This window comes from Loxodonta africana, chromosome 1 (genome assembly GCF_030014295.1).
Source record: "Loxodonta africana isolate mLoxAfr1 chromosome 1, mLoxAfr1.hap2, whole genome shotgun sequence".
NCBI lineage: Eukaryota > Metazoa > Chordata > Mammalia > Proboscidea > Elephantidae > Loxodonta > Loxodonta africana.
This window is the reverse complement of record NC_087342.1, coordinates 213,590,465-213,607,936: the sequence shown is the minus strand read 5'-3', so window position 1 is coordinate 213,607,936 and position 17,472 is coordinate 213,590,465. Positions and strand designations below refer to the sequence as shown.

Sequence of the window (17,472 nt, the reverse complement as noted above, 5' to 3'; positions counted from 1 at the left end):
CATCTTGTGTTAAAATTACTTTTAATTGGGATGAAAAATACAGCATATTAACCAGATTAGATGACAGTCTGTGATTAGTTCTTCACCACGTATTTCAAAAAGAACTACATACTTATTTCCCCTTGTTGTTACTGCAATATATTTGTTTTTATTTACGGTTACTCAGAAGGTTACAACGTAGTGTTTTAAGTAGTTGTTTTTTAATAGTAGAGGACACTTCGCATACAAATACAGGCAGAAAAAATTAATACAGAACTTTTCAAAGTAAGAACACGGAAGACACCAAATCTACAACGTGGGAGTTAAGAGTTCAGGGATTTTTTTTTTTTCCTTTAAATAGGTGCTTTTCTTGGTATGATATGACCTAATAAAAGCTCTAAACTTTGCAGACTACACTACAGCAGCGTAAAGCTATTTCCAACACGATGGATGACGATGGCTCTGAGGTAGAAAGGTGATCATGGCTTTCCTCTTATATAAAACAATTTTTTTCTTCTCAAAATATCTATGCTCCAAATAGATACCCTCGGCCCCCCAACCCACCCAACCTATTCTAAAAGAATAGCAATTTCTAACTTTAAGCCTCCTTCTAGCCAGATCCCAGCTAAAGAGAACCCAAAGTGAAGACGTCCTTTAAAAAGATGCACATACACTGAAATCAAAACACATTATTTTGACTTTTTTTTTTTTTGGTTTCTCTACATTTGGTAATTAAATAACATGTTTAAACTGAATCAATTAAATGTTAAATTAGAGGCGGAATCAAATACCTAACTGAATCCACTGAAAGCTACAGGCAGGGGTACCACCATCTTAGCATGAATTTCATTCTTCTACAGAAGCAGTGACACAGGCTTTTGACAATATCTTTTGCAAATGCATTGATCACACTGAGGAAAACAAAACATCTGTTCATTTACTCACAAAGGTGGAATGAGATATGCACGAAATCTGTATCTGTTGGCCTCTTTCAGAATGAAAATAACTGTGAGTTTCAAGTATGATAAAGGGTGTGAGAATATATAAGCAATGATAAAAATATCTTCAAAGGAAACTAAATACAATGATACACTCTGGTAGCCCAATTACATAAAGTGTGGTGTGTATTTATTGACGAAAATCAAGACCTGGGAACTAGGAAAGGTTGTATACAAAGTTTGTTTTTGTGTCAAAATAAAAATATGCTTAATGAGGCAACTTTTGGTTAAAGGGTCTTTGAGATTATAAGTCTGCTTTAAGACTCCCCTCTCATCTGGACTGGGACATGAAATAAATAAAGAAATCGAGACCTACTTATATAGTGCTGGGCTATAAAATGCAAGGAAAAAATCCAACAAAAATGCCATTTAGGCCCAGAGCATTTTTATTGTGGTTATCCAAGTGGTCACTAAAGAAGTATGTGTAGGATGTCAAAGTTAAATGGTATACACAGAACTGCAGTCTAATCCTCATATATATATATGATAATTGGCTGAAATATATGAACTTATTAATTTGGCCAAATCATGAAAACAAATATAGGAAATCTATTTGGTCATATGGCTGATGAATCATAAATAACCAAAACATAATGGTAAAAGAGTGAAGGAAATAAATGAAGTTATTGTACAAGGTTAATACGAACAGAAGGAATGTAAAAATGTAAAATTTTCTTCTAATTCCTAGCCCATTTGTGACATGGTTATTAAAAAGAAGATAGAGTATTAGAAAGCTCCCCCCCCCACACTCCCAATGCTGTATACATTATACAAATCAGTGACAAATGTATTACCATTTCCAAATACCACTCTGTTCATTAATTTACAGTTGCATAGAAAGGGAAGAAAACAATAATATATGGTTATTATAAAAACAAAATATCCTTTTCTCTTTGGATAGTCAGTGTTTTACTCCTTCAGTAGGACACAGCCTGCACTCAACAGCATGTTTCACAGAGCCATGCAGCTTCTGATTAAATGGAACTTGGAACTGGCATTTGCTGAGAAGGGTAATACTGTAACATCAGGAAATGTTGGTTGGCTGGATGACTACTTCACATTGCCTGTGGGAATGGAAAATAGCACTGTCAGAACAATATTTACAGAAAGCATTACAGGTAGCAGACGCCTGTCAGCTCTTCAGGAAAATACAAGTGCTTCTCTCAGAACTGGTCAAACCCTATTTTGCTGAGTCTAAACGAGTGTCCTTTTGACTCACATCTGACTTTTGCTCCCCAGGATGAGGGCCTCATCCTGGAGTCACCTCGTCTGTTTTTCATCAATGCAGCCAATGGAGAGAGAAGTCAAGATATCTTTTCTCTTGCCCAGGTTGGAATCCAAGTTAAAATGTAGAAGACTTGGCTTTTTCCAGATGGAAGGCCCAATGGTGAGTGAATTCAACTGGTGCAAAAACCTAGAATCTTCCCAGGATGCCATGGAGAGCTTCCTGAAGAGAGGATACCCTGACACCATGACAACTCCAACCAGCTGGGGCTTATGAGAAGAAGATCCCAAGGCAAGAATCATAATCCAAGAGTATATAGTGGTGATGGTTAAAGGTTCTGGGGACAATGTCCACAGGTAAGAGATCATATAAATCTGGTCTACATTCAGGGGGCTAGCATAAACCTTTCAAAGGGAAGGTCAAATAGTTGATCGTTTAGAAGTACTTTGGAGTTGGAAATATTTTTTTAAAATCTCTCTAAAAAGTAACCTAAACTGGGCCATATCTCACAAATTAGGACTCCCAGGAAAGACACTGCCTCTGTCTTTGCCCCTTACGTTGTAGAGGATTTGGCATGAAGCCCTGCTCACCCCTGGAACTGTGTTCCTGCTGTTTGGAAAAGTGACTTAAGGGGCCCATTTCCTCCCAAGTCTTCCTGAGGCAGCAAATTCATTTTGATTCTCACTTAGACCCTATTCTCCACTTGCCATTAGTATTCAAATATGTATTCTACAGAAACTTGCTTCTAGATTTTGAACATTTTACTGCTTTGTTGGAGGGAGCAAGAACAAGCATTGATGGTGTGCCCACTGGGGTCCAGGAATTGTACTGGGCTACTGGGGAAAAAAAAAAAAAATTTTTTTTTTTTTTTTTAACTGGGTACTGAGGTGTGAAAGACACCTCAACAATGCACTCCCATTCAACACTATATGAGAAAAGGCCAACCAAAGTCAGTTCAAAGTACTTTGGGAACAGAGAAAGGGAGAAATTAATTCTACCTGGGAAAGGAACATGTTGTTATATATTAATATTTGTAAAAAATAAATATAAAGATTTGGTGCCAATTCATGTAAAAAATAAAGACTAAAAGGATTTCTATTATCCTTGAGAACTGGATGTACTGATGAATGAGACAGGGTACACAAATTCTCATTTTAGGTGTCAGAATTTATGCAAAATATCCAGGGGAATATATATTTTTCAGGAGTTTCCACAGGACTCAAGGTATAGAAAATGTATGATCATTCTGAGGGAAAGGTAAGGAATATACTGCAGGGGAAAGAACAGAACAAGAAAACGAATCGGGAGAGAAGAAGAGGAAGAAAGGGGCCTCCTGCAGTGAGTCAGATGTTTGTTCCATCCACTAAGTGGCTATATATTTACCTCTTTTTAAATTCCATTTCTTCAAATTTAAACACAAAGTAGGAGGCAAAGGTCTCTAAGATCACACTCAGTTTTAAATTCTAACCACTTTTTTGTGAAGTGTTTGAGAATTTAAAAGCAGTTTTTCTTACCCCTTCTCTGGCCCCATCATGCACAGGCTTGCCTCCACCTGGGACCCTCAAGGCTAATCTCATCCCCTTAATTCTCATTTTGAATGGGCCATCTAAACTGCTGCAGACTCCCAGTCACCCTTCTTCTACCACACCCTGTTTCTATAGAGACCTGTACATCCCTCATTCTGTCCCAACATCCTAATTCTCGAAACCCTTCCCCTGTTCTCTCCAAATCATATGGTCCATCATTACGAAAACCATATCCTCCAACGTTCTGTTGAATTCTTCCTTCACTTGCTTGCTCGAACCAACATCTGGACCTCAGCATCTGTTTCCCCCATAACCTCTCACATACAGCTGCTTTTCTCCCACACTCCTCATACACTGGTTAAATCTTTTCCTAGTCCCTCATTGCAACTTCCAGGGCATTTTCTCTCTCTCCTCCCTAAAAACACCCACCTTCGAATCTTATGTCATCAAACAATACTGCCCAACACCCCTCCTTGATGCAGTTACTAATTGACCCCTTGGGTCATGTTCCTTCATTTAGTAAAGAAGAAATGGCTCATCATCATGGACTATCACCCACTTCAAAGCTATTTTAAAATTTTAATCATTTCAATGTAGATGACTCTAGCTCTCTGTTATCTTGATTCCTTGAACTCCTCTCCTCCAATAATCCTGTCTTTCACCCTCCTTAGCCACTGCTTATAGACTGTTACTGTCTTAGTTATCTAGTGCTACTGTAATAGAAATACCACAAGTGGAAGGCTTTAACAAAGAGAAATTTATTTCTTCACAGTACAGTAGGCTGAAAGTCCAAATTCATGGTGTCAGCTCCAGGGGAAGGCTCTCATCAGTGTTCCCCTGGATTAGGAACTTCTCCACGCAGGGACCCTGGGTCCAAAGAATGCGCTCTGCTCCTTGTTGGTATGAGGTCCCCTCTCTCTGCTGCTTCCCTTTCCTTTTTATCTCTTGAGAGATAAAAAGTAGTGCAGGCCTCGCCCCAGTGAAACTCCCTTTACACTGCATCAGGAATGTGACCTGGGTAAGGCTGTTTACAATCCCACCCTAATCCCCTTTAACACAAAATTACCATCACAAAATGGAGGACAGCCAGCCACATGATACTGAGAACCATAGCCTAACCAAGTTGACACATATTTTGGGGGGACACAATTCAATCCATGACAGTTACTAATACTCGCAACTACTCTATCACTTCAATTTCAACCATCCTACCTCTGACAACCACTTGTCTTTCCAGCTTATATCCATTGATAGATTGATACTACAATCCATTGATCCTACCATCTTTTTTTCTACCTCTCATAACAGAAATGTTTTTACTTCTCTCACCACCCAGTTTAAATGCCTGGGTCAATCCTTAAAATCTTCTCCTGGCTCCATCCTCAACTCTGGTAAATCTAATAGTTGGCCTACTCTGGTAACTGTACTCATGTAGCTGAATGTGGCCAGACAGCAAGACACAGCTCTGCAGACTGGTCTCACCTTAAATTCATGAGCAGGCATGTTACATGGGCCCTTAATGCTGCCTGGTTATCTCACCTTATTTCCCTAGTCCATCTGCTCTCCTAACCTACAAGCATTCATTACATGCCCTCCAGTCCCTTCTCATACCTCTAGGACCTCACTCCCTGCTGAAGTCCCAGCTTCCTGAGATCCACTATGAAGACATCAGAAGAGGACACCCACAAACTCTTGTTACCACATCCACAGTCTACTTCACACGCCCTTCCCTTCCCATCCCTTGTGTTACAAAAGATGGACTGCCTGTGCTTCTAGTTAAGATCCTGGTCCCCCTTGCCCATAAGACAATTTGACTCAGAAGGTTTACTGTCTCAAAAAAGACAAATAAACAAGTTCACCAAAGAAAATGTTCTCCAAAGATCTACTGCAGCCTTGCGACACATTATTACTAAGAGTACCCGATAAGGAAAACACTGAAAGTCACAAGGTTATAGCTGCCAACAGTTCTCAGCAAATTTTCAAATAAAAAATTGAAGCTATTTAGCCCCATAAAAGTAACAAAACCATCTTTTTTTAAGTCAATTTTCTGTGCTAGTTACTTTAGGTAGATATTTGGGAGAAGAGTGGCTGGCCTTTATCCTGGGTACTGTGCATAGTACATGTTGTTGTTAGTTGCTGACTCACGGCAACCTTATGTGTAACAGTGCGAAACATTGCCTGGTCCTGTGCCATCTTTGTGATCTTTGGTATGTTTGAGCCCATACATAGTACATACAATGCCATTAAAAAGATATTAGAACACAAAGGATCGAGTACATGGTATTTCTGGCATCTGAAAGAGCTGGCTTTGAAAGCGTCCCTCCCAAGACTGAGAAACTTGTACTGAATCCACAAACACTTTAATGGCAAGGAGGTTTTCTTATGCATGTGGACAATAAAGCAGCAGGGAAATCAACGGTAGCTAATCTGCTTAGCCCAGGTATGATCCGCAACATTCGAGTCAATCAGCTCATTAACTCTTACCTGTGGCCTGCTGGGGAGATTTGCTGAAAGAGAAAATAAAAGAATTCAGTTGAAGGACGTGTTGCTTTGCTGGTTCTATGCTTTCAGGGGTGCAAATGTATGGAATGAACCACTCTACCTGGAGTAAGATAATAGTGCAGCTGTTAAATGGAAGCCAATAAGAAACATTTTTTGGGGGGTGGGGTGGGGGTAATAATGCTTTAACAAAGGCTAGATTTCTCATATCCCATATACCATATACTTTAAGATGCAAAAATTCTACCAAAATATATAAAACATATGCTGTCTCTTTCAAACGAGTACACTCTTTCAAGTCAGGGAGCACTTAGTTTTGGAAAAATATATCAAAAAGTCATATTTAAATTTTACCATGTATATTTTGCTGATGTTCTATAGATTTTACCAAATAGTACAAATTCTGACCAAGTTGCCTTTAGGAAAACAAAGGCGCATGAGTGTTTAGTTTCTGCCACCCTTGTCCCAAAGGTTGGGAAGATGGTGGCCAAGCTTGCATCAAGGAAGCCAGTTGCTGTCCAGCTGATCTGACTCATGGTGACCCCATGTGTGTCAGAGTAGAACTGTGCCGCACAGGGCTTTTAATGGCTGATTTTTTAGAAGTAGATTGCCCGACCTCTCTTCTGAGGTGCCTCTGGGTGAACTCGAACTGCCAACCTTTTGGTTATAGTCAAATGTGTTAACCGTTTGTACCACCCAGGAACCCCCATCATCAAGGAAATGGTTGGTTTAATCTTAAGCAGCCTTTTGGGCACTTAGGCTAACAATAGTGCCTGGGGCGGGCCCAGTTAAGAGGTCAGAGAAGTCAGAATATGGTGTCTAATTCTCCTTTGCACCAGTGTAGCCAATTTCTTCCTGGTCCTAGTACCCAGAGTCAGGGAAGCCATCCTGATGGACCTCTCCAGGACAGCCACTACCAAATCTCTCCTCCAAGGCTCCCCTTTTCATCTCCCCCTTTCACTGCACACTCCTAAAACTATTGTCTTGTGCTCAATTTTAGGGAAAAAAGATTTCTGCCCCAAAATAACAGCAGTATCTCTTGAGGGTCAAATATGAATAACCCTTAATCATATTCAATGTTGTATCCATTTCATGTCCGATTTTTTATTTTTTGGGGGAAAAAAAGACACCAGTGACCACCTGAAGCTTTGTGAGAAAGAAAGAAAAGGTGTGAAAGGTGACCTTCCTACAATGTCTGGAGGGAAAGTGTGTGCCCCAGTATTTGAGGAAGAATCAGGCTAAAACAAGCCTAGTCCTACCAGGTGTGCAAAGCAGCTTAGTTGCATTATTATTCACTATACCATGGGTTTCCACTTTTTCAAAAAGAGACAATTATGCTTCTATTGTTAGTAACAAATATAACAAACAGCCAAATCCTAGATAGAAGTTTAATCCCTTTTGCTCCAAACCAACATTTTTAAACCTACAGCTTTTTATCAAATAGAAGGCTATGGGTACTGCCCTGAACAAATCATATAAATATATTTTAAAAGAAAATCAGGAAATTACTGTATTTTAGAAAATTTTGAGTTTTAGATGACTGTAACTCAAACTTAATAAACACAGACAATTCACAGTGAAAACGAGCCCAGGGGTCTAAAATAATTTGGTCTGTTAAAAAAAAAAAATACCCAGCTTATTATGACAATCCTGTATATTTGAATGGCATACATGAAAAAACTGACAAAATATTTTACAATGAAAAAAAAGTTCTAGTAGTCAGTGGAAATGGTAGCAGGTATATTGGTTAAGAGGTGCACCATTAAATTCCCTTCATTAACTCTTTGTCAGGAAGAGATGGAAGTATCCCTCTGCTCTGAAATGCAACATAAATAATTAAAAGAAGACTTTAAAAGGCCATAATTCAAAGATGCAATAAGGACCAACTGGGATATTAACTCAAGACAGATGCATTCCAAAAAATGTTATGTGCAACAATACACAGATGCTGTGAAAAAAAATGCCAAGTTTAAAAGTAGGCAATTCCCGCAATTAGGATTTATGAATAGTTTCATTTTAATTCCAAAATTGCCAGGAATGGCAATTCACTGTGGCTATGCTAATTTTTAATCCACAATGGATCAAAAGTCAAGATTAACATGCAGATCAATTCATTGTATGCTGATGACAAGCAATTTTAAAGTCCTCATTAGTTACAGGTACTCAAGGGATTGGCTTGGCATTGGGAGGGTGCCAATTAGATTTGCTCTGATAAATCTTCCAAAGGTGGTCAGTAAGCTTTGCGAATGGAAAGGCTTATTAAAATATCTGCTGCTGAGCAACTTAAAAGGGGCAATAAAACAAATGAATTTTACAGAACCTTCTGAATACTACCTGGGAAAGCATCAACAATCAAGTCTTCCTAATTAGAAAATGTAATCATTCATTATCAGGAACATGCACTGAGCACCAACTGTATGTCAGGTACTCATTTCTACTCTGCACTAAATTTAAAAGCTTTAATGTTTTTAAGGTGTATTTAATAAGAAGTGTCAATTTTATAAATTAAGCCCCTTATCTTCATAGGAAGTAGTCTTTGTCTTGGGGATTTGTATATTATCAAAACAAAATATGGACTATAAATGCCATGTTGGGCAAACTAAGCCCAATCTAATAACAGAACTTGACCTCTTCAAACTAACACATGGCTAATCAAGCTCGTACTCAGAAAACTAAATATTATAGAAAGCTGTGAATGAAAAACATCTGACAATGAGAACACAGAGCCAGGTTCTCATTGAGGAATCTCTGGGTTCCATACTGCACCCTCACAGCTCCGAATGACACACGTGAAGAAAGCACCAATGCAAGGGAGAGGTGAGACCTCTGAAATGTGGGTCCTATTTAAGATACATACTCAGGTATATTAATAGCTAATAAGGTTTCCTACCAACAGGAATTTTATACTTGCCTTCAAAGACAGCCTATAGATGAGATGAACTTAACTCTGAAAATTCCTTTTGTCCTATAATTATAATTAAGTTTGAAATTATATTCTTTTAAAAGTCACGCAGATCAGTCTTTTACAATGTCTAGATATCTGAATATGCCTTGAGAAACTTTTAAGAGTAATTGTTTTAGAAAACTGACCTTGTAAAAAAAGAGCACATCATGAACTTTTAGTGTAAAAATTTTAATATGGCAATTATACATTTTATCTTCACTACAAGGCATATATTTCAACATTTTTCCCATCCTAACATTTACTGCCAACTGACTTTTAAATTGAAAATGTCCATCTTGACATTTAAATAAAGGCTTCTAAATGGACATTGATTTACAAAATTTGTTCTTAACTAATCATTCATATATTTTGAAGTGAACTGAACTAAAATGTAATTTCATTTAGAAATTCTGGCTTACAAAGTCTATGATGAGGTTTTTATCTAGCCATTAAATAATATACAACTCAGAACCACAACCTCTTAAAAAAAATTCAACTTTGAAATATAGTCGATATAAGAGGTTTAATCTGTTCATCTATTACGGAAATTACAGAGCCTAGAAAATAATCTAACAACATGTGGGTTTAGACTGACCCTTATAAGCTTTTGTGAGACTCTTCAGGGCCAAAAAAGTTTGTGTGTGTCTGTGTGTGTGCACAAGTGCACAATTGTTTTTTGGGAGGGTGAGAAGGGGATTGCTATATAGAAAATACGATTCAACTCTGAGCAGTATAGCTGAATTACAAATAATAATCTAGAAAATGACACATTCATAAATATAAATACTTATATTTATGTGCCTCTGGAAACTACAATGGATCCTTTAGGCAAATATTCCCAAAAATTCAGAAGTGAATATATTTTAAATAGCTATTTTTACTTCCTGTTAATGATGGCATTTTGTAAACTGTACAGTAGAGTACAATTTTAATGAAGTCAATATATCTACACTCCCTGAAATCTTTTTCCTCATTTAGGATGGTATTTTATGAGGAGAGAATGGAAAAAAGGGAGATGAGTGGCTGCGTACAATACACGTAAACACACATACACCCACAAAACAAAAACTCATTTCCGTCAATTTCAACTCATGGCAACCCCATGTGTTACAGAGTAGAGCTGCTCCATAGGGTTGTCTTAGCTGTGATCTTTAGGGAAACAGGTTACCAGGCCTTTGTTCTACAGATCTGCTGGGTGGATTTGAACTGCCAACATTTCAGTTAGTAGTCAAGTGCGAACCATTGGTGCATATGTGTATGATATATATGTATTACATATGTATACTATATATGGTGGCTTGGTGGTGTAGCGATTAAGAGTTCAGGCGCTACCAAAGAAAGTTGGCAGTTCAAATCCTCCAGCCACGCCTTGGAAACCCTATGGGGCAGTTCTACCCTGTCCTATAAAATTGTTATGAGTCGGAATCAACTTGACAGCAACAGGTTTCGTTTGGTTTTATATATTTATATAATGTATAAAACCAAAAAACCCAAATCCACTGCCGTTGAGTTGATCCTGACTCATAGCAACCCTGTAAGGTTTCTGAGGCTGTAAATCTCCGTGGAATCAGGCTGCCACATCCTTCTCCTGTTGAGCCACTGGTGGTTTCAAACTGCTGACCTTTTGGCTAGCAGTCCAGTGTTTTAACCACTGCACCACCATTAGTTATTAGTTAAGTGGCTGCTTAGATTTAAAATTAATTTGAGAGAAAATCACCCTAAAATTATAAATAATACCTTCATATTCTTTAAGAGATTATTTAAAATATAATTGTAGCATTAAGTAGTGTGCCTGTATATAAAAGTAAACTGTTGTCTGAAATAGCAAAAATATTTTAGGTGAGATCTCAGCAGAAATTACAAGCTAGCAAGATGCTCAGGATCAAATGTTTGAAAAACTATCAGTAAATAAGAATCATGATATAATTTCCCCCTTGGATTTGGGCTGTTTTTATTTGGGCATTTTCTGGCCCTTGTTGGTTCATATGGAAAATACACAGGGTTGTAATCTGTGATGCCTTAAACTGTTTGGCCTTTCTACAATGACTATTTTATTCCATGAGCAAAGAAACCAATAGGACAAAAAAAAAAAAAGGAAAATCTAGAAATAATCCCTTGCTGCAACTGAATCTGATGACATCAGTTAATAATGTCTGGAGAAAAGAGAGGGAATTACCTTAGAAAAGGCTATTTTCCTGGCTTGCTGGGCTTGCCACTAAAAGCTCTTCTTTGAAATGAATGCTTTTCTTAGTGTAGTTTGCATTGAGGAGGATCATTTCTTTTTAAAAACAGACGTATTTCATTTTGTCACTCATAAGGCATGCTGGAAAGTCTCAAAAAGCAGGATCGCATTGTCACTGTGTCCCAGTGAAGCGATGGTATCTCAGTTAAGCTTCATTTTCTTTGTCAACATATATAATGTTTGACTTATTTTCAAGTAATATTCAAGCCTGTTTCTAACAGAAGTTTATGCTATCTTACCAACGAAGGCAAAGGGTATCATGCGGGAAAAGAAAAAAGGAAAAATACAGCATAGCGGTGGGCTTATGGCCTTTTATACTCACGACAGCAAGATGGAAATGTACTGTTGATCTGCTCCATGACCTCAGTGAGGTCTGTGCTGGTTTCACGAGGTGGCGCCAACAAGTCCTCCGCCGCTGTGACAGCAAGAACAAAAACCAACACGTGTCCTGAAATTAATGTCCAGCCTCCTAATAAAACCCAACTTCAGGAGAAAATACTCTTACCAGCCTCCACATGTCAATGTGAAAACATCTCTCATTGAAAATGACAACTTTAGGGAGAAATGAAAAAATGTTCCATATTCATTTGTTGGTAATATCAATTTTATGTAATTAAAATGTGCTAGCTATCTGAGTCGATGGCAGTGGGTTTTTTTATCCATTCAATTTATCCATTAGAAATCTATTATTTCACATTTCAAATACTTTTTCATATGAGAAAAACATTCTATTGCCAATTCCTTTTTTTTCTTCCTTCTTTCTCTTTGGAGTCTTCAGCATAGGCTAGCTTAACCTGCCACAAAAGTCAAGCTATCTTCACATACTTTTTTACTCAGATGTGTGTGTGTGTGTGTTTCCTAAAAGGAATAAACAATTTTCTTGCTTAAAAAATTATTGCAATAATATTAATGATTTAGTTCTTCTGATTAATATACTAAAAAATATCTCACAAACAAATTAAGTTGGTTATAAAGTCTGTGGTCCACAGTAGAATTTTAGAACTTGAATTTCATCAATAATAAAATGTCATTCCTGAGTGCCTGGTTTCCAGAGACTTTCCAAGCAGCAATGACAGGTCCCCATTGTGACCCATGACAGGCTGAGTGGGACCTCTGCCTCAGAGCGGGGCGGGAGGGGGTGACAATGTTTGCAGGGACGTGGATGGAGCAAATGGACTAAAGAGTTCACAGATCCACAATATGACAATATGTGGTATGATCGTCTTTTATATTATATTCCGAATATGTATAAATATGAAATTTTAGAACCATAAATTACTAAGAGACTCAGTCATAAGGCAAATAAAAAAAATTAAACAGACTCTGACTCATCCCAAAAGAAAGAGCTCAATTTTTTCATCTTTTCACTAAAATTCAATCCATTACTACATATTATAAGCAAGTTGTGTTATAGCTAATTATTCTAAACTTTTTGCTTTTTTATATTGCTCAGATGGATTTGTATTTATTTGAGACCAAAGCGAAAATAAAACTCCTTTATGCCCTAAGACACCAGTGCCTAAGGATGCTCTTTATGATTAAAAACAAATGGCAGACCACAGATGGGACTGGAGCCGCTCTGCCCGGGACACTGACCTGCCTGCTGGAACTGTGGGCCAGGATCCGGATCAAGCGAGTAGCTCAGTGCAGAATGCTGCGGGGAAGCCCACGGGGAGACGCCATTGATTCGGGGGTCAGATTCAGGCTGCAGTCACGTTCAGAGGATAAAGCAGAGCAATGGTTCAAATAATTATCAGGGAAATCGTTGCCTTTTTAACTTCACCTTCCCCACCATGTGTAATTAAATCATGTAGAGTCGTTTGCTTTCTGACATTTTCCAATATGGTTTAACATCAGTTGGATGGATGCACTAGTATCAAAAGGTCCTCCCCTTTCACCCGGGCCCCCTGAAGAACTCATTGGTTGTATTGCCAGTTGTATTTATCAATGTCAGTTTCATTTACAAACATGTTACATCAATCTGAAAAATACCAGCACAGCTTTTAATAGAGCACCCCTTGCTATTGAGTTGATTTCGACTTAGGGCAACTCCATGAGTTACAGAATAGAATTGCCCCATAGGGTGTTCTTAGCGGTAATCTTTAAAGAAACAGATTGCCAGGCCTTTCATCTGTGGCACCACTGGGTAGGTTTGAACTGCCAACCTTTAGGTTAGTCCATAAGCTCAAACCACTCCCACCACCCGGGGACCTATTCTAATGCAATAAATGTGTCCAATTTCAAAATTGCAGCCCATATTTAAAGGCAATATTGGAGAGTAGTTAAGAGCATGATTTTGGATTCAGATTGCCTGGATTCAAATTCCAACTCTGCCACCCAGAAATGGTATAATTCTCAGTAAACCATCTAATCTTCTGTGTCTGGGATTCTTTGTCAATAAAATGGGGATGATAATGGTACCCATCTCATAGGGCTTTGTGAGGGAGGTAATGAATTAGCATTTCTAAAGTGACTGGAGTAGCCCGACACCTGGTAAGCATTTTGTAAATGCATTCTCCAACAAATCCTTGAAACGCTGAGGGATACACTGACAAGTACGTGATCAAATTAGAAAACGCTATTCATTGTTCAGGGAACGCAGAAATTACAAGGTTTCTGATGCAGATTTTTCCATTAAGTGTATGTTAGTTGAAGTCTGGTAGTGGTAGCTTTTCGCCAGTTTTTATTATAAGAGTTGAATTTTCCATCTACTTCTAGCATTCAGGCTAAATCATTAAGAGGAGATAAGAGCTTTCCAGTCTGGGTTACACAGAGCCATTTAGATATCAACCCCAAAAAACCCACTGCAGTAATGCTTTTAGAGAGAGCTGATTTAGATATCCGCTATCTCTAAAAGCATTACTGTGGGATTCTGAAGGAACATGTGCCATTAGGTAGCGCTGCCTAATGGAATGGAGAGAGTGGGAGGTGACAGAGAGTGAAGGACCGTTAGCTCTCCGAAGAACATCAACAAGCGATGCCGCATAAAGGTTAGCTTCTTTCCTCAGTCATTCTATCTCTGTACCAGGTTGGTAACACTAGCACTTCATATTCTAAACAAGAGATTTTAAGGGAAAATTAATCCCTTACACAGGCACCATTCAGAACCTCCAAAGCCACAGTACCGACAATGTAATGTTTTCAATTCATGTGGCTGGCACTGATGTAAAAATCAAACATTCTGGAGGACTTAGAGGAAGCCGGGCCTTAGACAAGTCTTGGAGAACTATTAACCTATTATTGTCTAATGATGCAAACTTTGGAGGCGCTGAAGCAGCCCTTCCCGAAAACAGAGCAATTCTGAAATGATGATAAACCTATGGCCCACTGGGTAGGTGCTACAGAAATGACAATGTTAAAGAACACTGATAGTGACTAAGAAGGGATGGTCTTCTAAAAGTCAAGAAAATCGCTGGAAAGAAATTTGTTTCTGACTTCTGACTTTGATTCAATAAGTAATTCTGGAGAAAAACACTCCCGCTATACTGCCTAGAGGCCCTGCATTGCACAGGCAGACAGAAAGGCAAAAGATGACATGAAGACTGAAGTCAGGGACTCTTCGAGAGAGAAAAAATTTGAGGCCCTTTTGCTGGGATTACTGTACCTGCAGCTTAGGTTCTGCACTACTTATACGTGCTGCAAAAGCACCTTCATTATTAGTTCTGTGATAGGCCCCTATTCTCTAACTGCTCTGTGTAATCAAGTATGTCATGCTCTACAGTGCATCGTGTCTTTATATATGATACTGTCTTGCTCATGTCTTTCTTTGGTCCCTAGCAAGACTGCAGGCACCAGAAAGGCAGGAACTGTTTCTGACACCTCTTTTATATGCCCGAGAACACATTTTGAAAACTATAGGCTATTACCCATTGATAAATTATAAAACCAATCTAGGTTTTTTTAAGCAGTAAAATGGTGGTGTAGTGGTTAAGTGCTATGGCTGTTAACTAAAAGGTCAGCAATTCGAATCCACCAGGTGCTCCCTGGAAACTCTATGGGGCCATTCTACTCTGTCCTATAGGGTCACTATAAGTTGGAATCGACTTGACGGCAGTGAGTTTGGTTTGGTTTGGTTTTGAGCAGTATAAAAAGAGAGAGAGAGAAGAAAGAAAAGGGAAGGAAGGACCGAAGAAAGGAAAAAGACTAGAAAATAAGATGGCATCCCTCTGTAAGATCAAAAAATGTTTTGTATTTAACATACGTTTATGTATTTGTTATATTGTAAACTGTATTAGTTATTGTCATGAAAGTTTGAAAGCAACTGCTATAAAACATGGCCCAATGTTAGGAATTTAAAAAAAAAAAAAAATCGTTGGCATTGAGTTGATTCTGACCTACAGCAACTCTACAAGACAGAGTAGAACTGCCCCATGGGGTTTCCAAGTTGCAGCTGGTGGATTCAAACTGCCTACATTTTGGTTAGCAGCTGAGCTCTTAAGCACTGTGCCACCAGTGCTCCAATGTTAGGAATTAGTGGTAGCAAATTAATAAACATCTGTCACTTCATTTCTTAAAAATAGAAAGCAGGGTTCCTGGAGTCAGTGTTCTTAGCCCACATGAACAGAGGATTTAGAATGAAGCCTTCTGGTGGCTTCCTTCCCTCTAAGTTCCACAGATGTTTCCTATATGTAATTCCTACAGATGTATGTTATAGGATCTTTGGCCTCAAACTCTTCAGAGCTAAGATAGCTTGAGTGTTAAAGGAGAATGGGAGAGTCTATCTTAAAACAGCCTCATCATCTTGCTGACGCAATGCAGGGATTGCACCCAATGTCACAAAACAATTTGTGTATACATTTTGGAATGAGAAACTAATTTGTGCTGTAAACTTTCACTGAAAGCACAATAAAATTAAAAACAAACAAACCTTATCACTGATTAACACATTTTTGTGCCATTCAGGATTTAATGCATACATTTTAAAAGGCTGAGAAATGTAAAGTGGACCTCTCTCCTGACACCCAGGCCAACCCCCTGGGAGAGGGGACAGGTAGCGTTGGGAGTGGGGTGCCGTATTCTGTACATCCTACCTGCTCCAGCAGCTGTCGAAGTCGGTGGAGCTGAGACTCCAGCTGTTTGTTGTGATCTTCTAAAATCTGCATCCTTGCTTCCAGCCGACCTTTGTGTTGCCGGAGGAGCTTGGCTTCTGCTATCAGTTCTGAATCCTCAGAAGTGTGATGGGGAGATACAACAGAGTCTGGGGGTGAACCAACAGGGAGTCCTCTTTTAAGATGCTGCTCCTTTAGCTGTTCATATTCCATCTGCAGATTCCTAATGTATAAAAGGAAAAAACCAGAATTAATATCGTGGCCTTTGTCTTCTTTCCAAATATGTCTGTTGTCGTTAGTCGCTGTCAAGTCAATTCTGACTTATGGCGACCTCATGCGTGCGAGTAGAGCTGTGTTCCAGAGGGTTTTCAAGGCTGTGACCTTTTGGAATCAAGTCTACAGGCCTGTATTCCAAGGCACCTCTGGGTGGGTTCAAACCACCAACCTTTTGGTTAGTAGTAGAGCCCTTAATGGTTTGAACCACTGAGGGACTCATCCAAGTACAGTAAAACCTGCAAAAGCCAGAACATGTGTAAGATGAAAACCTATCACAAAGTGAAAACTCAAATATTTTCCACTAAAACGAGCTATAGAAAAGTGGTAAGGCAGCACCTTGTAAAAAGGCAGAAAAAACTTGCAAGACCAGAAAAAACAAGGCCATCCTGTCGAGTTCTGGCTCTCACAGGTTTCATTGTATGTCTACGGGATCCAAACTTAGCTCATGCTACTTATTTCCCCTTAAGTGTGAGCATTTACTAACAGTAAGATGAGCAAGCAGTAACAAAACACAGCTTTAAGATTTAACAGGCATTATCAGTGAACCTCCAAATGCCGCTACAATCTGCAGCCTATACCCCAGCTCATTAATGGCCCCTAAAAGTCTGACCCCACTACAATCCTCAGGCAATCATTCCAAAAAAGAATGGGTAGGGATCATGATGAAGTGAATATTAAAGACATTCCACTAAAGAAGTTTTTCCAGAAAGATGTATTTTCTTATTCCATGGCTAG

At 38.7% G+C, this 17,472-nt stretch overlaps 1 protein-coding gene across 16 annotated transcripts in view; it reads right to left on the bottom strand.

The window, feature by feature from the left end:
• Positions 1-668: 668 nt before the first annotated feature.
• Positions 669-17,472, bottom strand: part of UTRN (utrophin) — a 616,684-nt gene continuing 599,880 nt past the window's right edge. For 11 of the 16 annotated variants that reach the window (XM_064291826.1, XM_064291831.1, XM_023551084.2 and 8 more), the window contains 6 exons: positions 16,444-16,684; positions 13,010-13,118; positions 11,736-11,828; positions 9,139-9,192; positions 6,213-6,235; positions 669-2,041 (listed from right to left, as the gene is read on the bottom strand). In XM_064291826.1, coding sequence (XP_064147896.1) covers positions 9,152-9,192; positions 11,736-11,828; positions 13,010-13,118; positions 16,444-16,684 — 484 coding nt within the window. In that variant the 3' untranslated portion in view covers positions 669-2,041; positions 6,213-6,235; positions 9,139-9,151. Of the gene's footprint in view, positions 2,042-6,212; positions 6,331-9,138; positions 9,193-11,735; positions 11,829-13,009; positions 13,119-16,443; positions 16,685-17,472 lie in introns of those variants that run through there. The other 5 variants (XM_023551169.2, XM_064291825.1, XM_064291829.1 and 2 more) reach the window with 2 other exon arrangements.